We start from the raw sequence: 9,138 nt of genomic DNA on the forward strand, positions 1-9,138 counted from the left end.
AATTAATTTAAAGTTTTATTATGGTTTCCGGTTCTTAAAGATAAATGGGTTGGTTGGTAAACGTGATTACGTGTATACAAAGAGCAAAGAAAAAAAAAATGTGAAATGAAGACGAAGTGAACGATCTGCAGAGGAAGCGACGCGTCATTTTTCATAATGATCGTTATTGTATGATGAAATGGGAATACGCTGGAGTATGTAGTAGGCTCTACTACTACGGTTACTCAAATCGTAGGGTTTGGGTAGATCAATATTTGGGATGCGCATGACGTCGTCCACGTCCTGGAAGCGTAACGTGCGGTCCACGTTCGAATGCGGGTCTCCTTGTTTCCTGCTTTCTGACCAATATTTAACAAACTTGTTGCTACACACACAGCGGTATTCTACCGAATTCCATGATTTTCCCCAATCCCGAAATGCTTGCTCGCCTTGCAGACTTAGGTCGTTAAAAGGAGTGCCGCATTTAAAAAAAATGAAATCTCCTTTTTCTTCTTACTAAGCTTCGTCCACGTCGTCTTTGCCGTCGATTAATTGGGCTTAGGTGGTGAGGGCAATAATAAGTTTTCGAGGGTTTTGATTCGAAGTAGTAATTCGTTGGCGCCACATATGGTGGTGGCGTCGAAATTGCGCCCCCTGTGCGAGATCTGAGTGCAGCGGACCCTAGCGATCCTTCAGGGCGAGGCCTCCAGCCGGTGTCGAGCACCGATCTGGACGCCTATTCTGAAAGAGGAGTCGCGTCGGCGCGCGTCCTGCTGCCCTCCAATAGATTTGGCCGACTCGGGGTGTGTACAACGCGACCGGTGCATTACACCAAGCAAGCCACAAAATATCATGTGAATTTCGCGACTTCCGCCGGACAATCATCAGAAATAAGATAGTGTAAGCCTGTGGGTAACGATTCCTTGGACAGATGTGGCGACGCGGGGATCTATTCACCTTCTGGACGACTCTCTGAGAATTGTGACTGAGCATTAGGTGCGGTGATTGTGATACGATCATGCCTTGCCTAAACGGAAATTCGGACGGAAAGCAAGTAGGACTATTCTTCCTGCTGGTCCTGCTGCTTGCCCGACTACCGGCCGCCTGCCCGGAACAGGATGAGGATATTCCCCATAACGAGTAAGCCTTGTACCGCAATTTCAGTTAGTGTCGGTTAGTTTTGTATATAAGTTAAGATGGCACAAAACTAATTGCCAGGGAGGGTCGATTGGGCACGTACCCAATATTTTCAAGGAGGTAGCCTTCACTTCGAGGGCCGGATCATAGCATGGGGGTCAGGGCGTAAGGTGCCAGTAAGACGAAAGGGTATAGTCGGGCGGCCGAGGTAGGGCGTATTGATCCACCCCTACTCCTGGCCCATAGTGGACTAGTCTTGCCTTTTAGATGGAGATACAAATCATTTCCATAATTACAATAAAAATTATATATAGATTATTATAATAATAAGCTCTGCAATGAAAATCGATAATATCTAATTATTTTTCCTATCAACGTGCAAAATGTTAATACGATGTTTTTACTTGTAGAGTGAAAAATTGGGCGCTTAAATTCGGTGTAGATTTGTGGGAGTACGGTAGGCAGTTAACTAGGATGAACGAACTGCAGCGGGTAAGAACGCCACACCATCACAATTTAATGTTCTTGCTAAAATAATCAAATTTGTAGAAGTATCACGAAGTAGATATAGACGTAGTACGGAAAGATGGACTGATATTAATTAGGGAGATGGCAGCCGAAGTTAAGAATATGATGGACTTCAAGATGAGCGCCGTAATGGTAATTGTGAAAAAAAAACTTTTAAGAAATAGGAAGAAAACGCGAAGTTTAATATTGGTTGTTGCAGCGAATCATGGATTCTGCGGAGCAAGCTGCTCTAACTCCTCAAGCGGACAACGGGCAACCGTTTAGGTATTACAACGCGGAAAAATTGAACATGTTTGGGCCTGAAGGTAGGCCGGCAGAAGGTACAAGGGAAATGATCCTGCATACCAATCCTCATTTTGAGCATCTGCCCGTTAATAGTTCTCTTAGCACGGTATTGCTGCCTCCGCATGTTGATGAGAAAGGTGAGATTACGAATATGCCCTTAAACAAAAACGCCTAATGATATATATTAAAGATCCCGATGTTACTAACGCTATTCAATGGTCCGAACACTTGGACCCGCTTTTTGTGAACAACTATGAGGGTGATCCAACTTTGTCCTGGCAGTTCTTTGGAAGTTCCTCTGGTTTCTTGCGACGGTATCCAGGTTCGTGCAGTCAATCTTAAGTTTTACTCAGGCTAATGATACGTGCTTCATTAGGAATCGCGTGGCCTCCTGAAGACATGTCTTCCGTTTGGCAGCGCGCCAGGAGTGCGCGTAACGTTTACGATTTTCGCTCGTCCATGTGGTACGTTTCCGCGGCCACATCCCCGAAGGACATTGTCATATTAGTTGACAATTCGGGATCGATGGGTGGACGAAGGGCTGCGATTGCTCGTGCCATAGTCGAGGCTATCCTAGACACCCTCTCCGATAATGACTTTGTGAACGTTTTCAAGTTTTCTGACAGCACCGACGAGACCGTGCCTTGCTTCAAGGACGCCTTGGTTCAGGTAAGCTAATACCATCAGCGCTTTATTTATTTTACCTTATACCGTTTTATTTAGGCAAATAATGAGAACAAGAGGTGGTTGAAGGAATCGCTGAGAAACTTGAAACCTGAAAACATCGCGAACTTCACATCAGCTCTAGTTACCGGCTTCGAAATCCTTCATACGGTATGTTATTTTTATGAAGTCCTGAAGATGAAATACTAACTCTAATATATTTTCAGTACAATCGCACTGGGAATGGGTGTCAGTGCAATCAGGCAATCATGTTAATAACAGACGGACCACCTGGTACATACAAGGAAGTCTTCAAAATGTACAATTGGCCGCACAGACCTGTACGCGTTTTTACCTATTTAACAGGAAAGGACTCCGGAAGCGCCAATGAAATGCATTGGATGGCATGCGAAAATAAAGGTATTTATAATATAATATAATAATTATATATTTTTAATATGATAATGAAGTTTTCTTAAAACAATTTTTTTAAACGTGATCTATACTTTAAAGAGAAAGGAAGATAAACCAGATCTAAAATCATGTTTGTATATAATTATTTGTCATATATATATATGAATATGAAAGTTTCATATTAATTTCATCAAAATATGAAAGAGGAAAGTGATTGAACATTGGTTGTTATTCTAAGGATTATAGTTCTTATTTAAAATTAAATTTACTTAAATTTGACCTATATTTGAAAGAGAAAAAATATTTGTGAATAATAAAAAGTTTTTATAAAACGAAAGTTTTGATCTATAATACAAAATTTTAATTATAAAACTAAATATATTAAATTGACAAAATTTATTGTTTTTGAAGAAATATAAATTATAATAGTATATTTTAAATAGAGAAAGAATAATATTTATTGAACTAAATAGAGAAGGTTATTGACCGAAGACATCCTCAACAGTTTATTTAAATCTTGTTTTTTTTTTCATTTCAATATATATTTGAAAAGTTATAAATATTCGCTTGTGATTAGGATACTATACAAGGATCGCTGGTGTGAAGGAAGCGCAAGAAAAGGTGCTGCATTACATCGAAGTGATGGCAAGGCCCATGGTGATGTACCAGAATGACCATCCGATACAATGGTCCCCGTCGTATGTTGGTGGAAGGGTGAGTAGTATATCGATTCAAACCAATGCTTTCCGCAATGACGCAAACGCAAGCAATCATGAAACCATCAATTATTTTCAGTCTGACAGCCTGTCCGATGACAAACGGGGGCAATTGATGACCTCGGTTACCACCCCAGTATTCGACCGCAGGAACCACTCGGTTTGTGAACCCGAATCCTAACAGCAAGACCACTAAATAACAGAATCTGTTCTTTACTATTTCAGATCCGTGTTGCAAATGTTCTCGGAGTCGTTGGTACCGACGTGTCGGTCGATGAAATAAAGAAACTCGTGCCATCTTACAAGGTGAGTACATCATCCAGTTGAATCCAGCATCCAGAATAAAACTTAACTCTCATTTTACAGCTCGGAGTAAACGGTTACTCCTTTATAGTGAATAACAATGGGCACGTACTGTACCATCCCGATCTCAGGCCGCTGGTGAGTAGATCAGTGCGACTTTCGCATGGGCATTGAGAACTAATGCATGTATTTTTATAGCATAACAATGAGCAATACGAGGATACTCTGGAACCAGCTTACTGCTCGGTAGACTTGACCGAAGTCGAATTAATCGAAAGCGAAAATAGCCCGAGGGAGAACCATTCCGCCTTGCTGGATGTAAGTGTATATGGCAATTTAAAAAGAGAGAAAAACACTACATTCATTAATTAACTTCCTTCGAATATCTATAGAAAGCGATTTCTATTAATGAATATTTCGTTTCGTAGTTGCGTCACGACATGATAGATCAGAAGGAAGGCGAAACGGAACTGAATGTTAAAATCCACTACGACGAAATGGTAAGGAATTAAAACATTAATAAACTTAAAAACATTGAAATATGCATTTCTAATTTATTTTTGGTATGATTCATTATATTGTTTGTTTCTTATTCGTGAGCAGAGGCGTGTCACTACAAGACGACACAAATATTTTTACAATCCCATCGAAGGAACGCCCTTTTCATTAGGTCTTGCTATACCGGAAGGATATGGAATGTACGAGCTAGTTGCCGAACAGGAGATCAAGCATAGCCAGAAAAATGGTAACTTTATTATTTCAGATGTTTTTTGTTAAGCGTTAAATTAATGTTCTGTTTCAGTTGAAGAATATTTCAAAGGAAATAACTGGAAGGTGCATCCGGATTGGTATATAAAAATTTAAAAACCCAGCAAACACATTTTTAAATTTTTCTATATTCAGGGTGTACTGCGAATACAGCAGCGGTTCATCCGGAGAACAGTGGTTTAAAAGCGCTGAAGAGAGGGTCCTTCACTTCCTGTCGAGGTCTAGAAGACCTGGCTGGAAGTGGATGTCGCTGAGACCTAGGTCTCCCACACAAAGGGAACACCATCATCTTTCCACAAAGCAAGACAAAGACGCATATTTCTGTACGTTTCTCTATATTACGTACGTCTCGGGATTCGATACTGATTCCTTTGTTTTAATTTCGCAGGCGATAAAACATTGCTGCAATCTTTGGTTTTGGACGCAATGGTAACGGAGGAACTGGAACACCGCAGCCCGTATCCCACGCACGCCGAGGACAAGCAGTAAGTTCGCATCGATTTTCCTACCGCAACGCATGCAAACTTTACCAAATGCACTTAATAACAAAATAATTAATTTATTTAATCTCTGCACATTAGCCCAATTGCAACACTTTTGGTTTTATTACAAAGGTAAAGTAATTAAGAACAATTGCATAATACCAACGTAGTTTTAGTGCCATTCGAAAACCGCGGTATATGGTGCAATTCAGATATGTTTCTTATAATTCTAGAAGGGAAACATGATGCAGAAAAATGAACTTAATGTAAATTTGTGTTTTATGTGTTCACTGTTAATGCAAACGCCAGGATTAGTGAGTATACGTGTTTTAGTAGGGACTCAAGTACTACTGTTTGTTCTTTACATGTCCTTAGGCTATTTCTTATCTGTATTTGCAGGGAGCTTACTATCCATAAGAAACGCAGCCTCTCCAACACTCTAATCTAATTGTCTCTTACAGCCAAGGCCATCAGATGTTTGGATTGACGATGTCTTTCGTAGCAACGAGGAGCGGACTGTTGCGCTGGACCAACCACATGGAGCCCGCCGACGCAACACAACCGTAATAACATCCGGTGACAGTAACAGTTTCCTATACCTAACAACCCTTCTAGGCATTTCAGTGAGGCGAACGTACGGGCTATGGACGAGACATGGTACAAGCGTGCCGTGGATCAGCACGCCGTCGAACCTGAGAGTTTCGTATTTTCGGTACCCTTCGACGTGGCTTCCCACGAGAAGCCCTTGGTTACAGCCACCCATGCAGTGTTTGTCGAACACAAGGGTCATCGTGCTGCCGCCGCCGTCGTTGGTCTCCAGTACCAACATGCTACGTTGGCATCGCACTTCATCAACATCACATCAGCTGTAACATCCTTGGCTATTTGAACTTAACTCAATGACTTTTGGTTTGTTTTGTTTTTTTGCTTCCTCTGTTTCCAGTGTACCGGATCTTCTGCTTGCAAGAAGACTTGCGCCAGCGAAGAATTGGATTGTTACATTCTGGACAACAACGGTTTCATCATCATATCCGAGAATCACGACCACACCGGCCGCTTCTTCGGTCAGATTGACGGTACTATTATGGATTCGCTGGTCCAAGACCGCATTTACAAGAAGGTTCCGGTCTATGATTATCAAGGCGCTTGTACCAACAGCAAAAGCACCTATGGCGGTGACGCCAACAAAATTTCGGTAAACCACCGATCTGATCTCCGGTCAAACCCAGATTCTCATTCATTACTTCTATTTACTTTCAGCCACTAATGCCCATGAAGATGTTCTTTGGATGGGTTGCTCAAGTGTTCATTATCTGGACAGGTTTTATCAGAACTGCTTACGGTGCCGCTTTGGCTTATGCTCAAGATGAAGGTAATCATAATCCCTAACTACTCGAACTATATATCTAAATATAGTATATTGTTTTATTACTTCATTTAACATAATACTTAAAGACGATTATATTTCAGATATAATTGATCCTGATGATTACGATGCTTTTGATTACAATAACGGCGATGATGTCATTGGGGATCAAGAATCAATGATACCTCCAATCACGTTCTCCAACAATCCCTCATTCGTTGCACCTCCAATAGAGTCGGACCCAATGGATGGAGTGGATATGGGACAATATGGCGTCAGAGCATGTGACAGGAAGGTGGACTTATACATCCTTCAGCCGGAGCGGTTGAACACTAGCGGCCAAAGCAATCCGCTGAAGGGCAAGCTGACCAATTGCCACGTCACTGGTTGCGAGAGGCCTTTCAGCGTGCAAAAGGTGCCTCATAGCAATTTGATACTATTAGTAGTAGACACATTATGCCCTTGTGGCAGCAAACAACTGAGCATCACGCCTCAGGAACTCGTATACGACAGTGGAAATGGCGGTTGTCTTCACAAGCCGAAGGATAGCCTTTATAGAAGACGCCCACCAAAATGCATCAACTACCACCCAGAGGTATGAATTCAATAACATTTCCTTAATAAAACCGTCAATTTCAAAGTTATTATAGACAAATAACAAATTTTAACAACGATTATCAATCATAATTTCATAAACTGAGTCAGATCTTAAAATTAACAAAACATTATTATTAGAATATGTCATTTAACAAAAAAAACTTTCATATATCACAGATTCATTGCATCAATGCATACGTGTTCTACTTCTATAGTATATAGAAATTAACACATTCTATAAGTTAAATTTGCTATTGTCTTTCTAAGTTTATATTTTATTCCACCTACTTCTCAGAATATCGCAGCTAACTAACTGTGACCTAATTTGTCAAGCTTGTTAAAGTGATCAAATCAAAATTCGCTTTACATTAATTTGGGTTATATAACATTAGTTAACCCTATTTGCCTATTCGTGTGTAACAGAAGTATATTATGAGTCATCTTCTAACAAATTCACTTGTGTTACAAATTTAGCTGTATTCGAGCGTAACAAGATTTTAATTTCCAATAGATTTGGCGAATCTAGTGAATCTTCGTGAACTCAGTCAATTCACATCATTTGATGAGTAACTATTCGCCTGCTTGTTGCGGTTAACTAACTGTGACCGCATTAGTGAAGTTCGTTCAAGTGTATCACAAATCACAATGTGAAACTTGAGTCGACTCGTTTGTCGCAAACTGAAATTTGATACAGATTAATATATCCAAGTAGTAAGTCCAATATTCCTTTGACTTTTAGGTCTCAGTTCGTTAATATGTTACTATAGTTACGATATTTCTTATCCTGACTGAGCTCAATTTGCATAGAATATGATTGATAATCATGTAAAAATCGATATATTGACTAATCTTAACTATTTCTTCTATTTCTGTTTACAGGAAATAGAGATTCATATATGCGGATCTGCGTGTATGCTTAATCTAAATCGCGGATTATTGCTGGTAATAACATTGGTTTTGAAATTGTTTTACATGTCGTGATCTGGTAATGTGTACTAAACGAGCCACCATCCGTTACGATATAACATTAACATTAATAACCTATAATCCGTACATGTACCAAATCTAATTGCACCAGTATATGAAGTGTGAGTGTGTGTCATCAATTAGCCTTTGTACATGTATTCTGTGTGTATCATTTGTAAAGGTCGCAACAACAACAAAAAAAAAGAAAAACATAATAATATGTGAGTCTAGTTAAATTTTTTATATAATTTATATATATACATAAGTGGTGGATATGGAGGCGTGAATAAGGATTGGAATGTATTTGGAAACGTTTAATCTTGTCGACAATAAGGAATTCATTTTGTGAAAGATGAAATGCGATACTTGGATATTGTAAAAAGTATTAATTTATATAAATATATTTTAAACGTAGCTTAAATAATGATGATATATATATATATAAAAAAAAATATTTGTGAAAAAAAAAGTTGAGGAAAAAAAAATGGATATGAGAAACCAAGTAACTTGGATTCAACAGTGACAATACTAAAGAAATGCACAGTATGGAATACTGGACTGGTGTGAAATTGAGAATCGATCACTGGTGCATGATGCTTCGAGCATAAGATGAAGATATAAGCAAACATATACAGGTTACTTAGACTTAGTCGAATTGCACTTCTGCTGTTGTAAATAACAAAAGAAAAAATAAATAATATTATTATTATATACATTTATATATATATACATAATATATGAATATATTATAAAGATGTGTTATATATATGGAAAATTTTTACTTTATCTATTTTTCTTTTTGTGAGAGGAACCGATGCTTGGGCTTCATTCTATTGAATTCTAGCAGAGGATGTGGACGAAACAGAAACGAAATTTTTAAAAGAAATTTGTTGAAGCTAAGCGCTGATCCGAAAGAAAAAAAAACAAACGAGAA

General features: G+C 39.0%; 1 protein-coding gene across 2 annotated transcripts; it reads left to right on the plus strand.

Annotated features, from left to right (window-relative positions):
* On the plus strand, positions 1–8,408 carry LOC108568881 (voltage-dependent calcium channel subunit alpha-2/delta-3). 2 transcript variants are annotated; one of them, XM_017930231.1, is made up of 25 exons: positions 1–1,119; positions 1,527–1,608; positions 1,666–1,776; positions 1,844–2,066; positions 2,120–2,251; positions 2,306–2,598; positions 2,653–2,763; positions 2,820–3,012; positions 3,584–3,720; positions 3,802–3,882; positions 3,948–4,028; positions 4,089–4,163; positions 4,224–4,343; positions 4,454–4,525; positions 4,629–4,770; positions 4,828–4,873; positions 4,929–5,116; positions 5,182–5,278; positions 5,375–5,407; positions 5,737–5,838; positions 5,891–6,143; positions 6,219–6,470; positions 6,536–6,647; positions 6,746–7,236; positions 8,118–8,408. In XM_017930231.1, the coding sequence occupies exons 1-25, from the start codon at positions 998–1,000 to the stop codon at positions 8,217–8,219; spliced, it is 3,651 nt and encodes a 1,216-aa protein (XP_017785720.1). In that variant the 5' UTR covers positions 1–997; the 3' UTR covers positions 8,220–8,408. The 2 variants fall into 2 exon arrangements, with proteins under 2 accessions (XP_017785720.1, XP_017785728.1); XM_017930239.1 differs by lacking the exon at positions 5,375–5,407 and having other exon boundaries at positions 2–1,119.
* The last annotated feature ends 730 nt before the right edge of the window (positions 8,409–9,138 follow it).

This window comes from Nicrophorus vespilloides, unplaced genomic scaffold (genome assembly GCF_001412225.1).
Source record: "Nicrophorus vespilloides isolate i.1.1-1 unplaced genomic scaffold, Nicve_v1.0, whole genome shotgun sequence".
NCBI classification, from domain to species: domain Eukaryota; kingdom Metazoa; phylum Arthropoda; class Insecta; order Coleoptera; family Silphidae; genus Nicrophorus; species Nicrophorus vespilloides.

Excerpts from the sequence above, each read along its gene's own strand:
- LOC108568881 (XM_017930231.1), top strand. The coding sequence starts at position 998 with ATGCCTTGCCTAAACGGAAATTCGGACGGAAAGCAAGTAGGACTATTC. Across the intron at positions 2,252-2,305 it reads TTTCTTGCGACGGTATCCAG|GAATCGCGTGGCCTCCTGAA; the intron begins GTTCGTGCAGTC and ends GTGCTTCATTAG. Across the intron at positions 4,874-4,928 it reads TGGAAGGTGCATCCGGATTG|GGTGTACTGCGAATACAGCA; the intron begins GTATATAAAAAT and ends TTCTATATTCAG.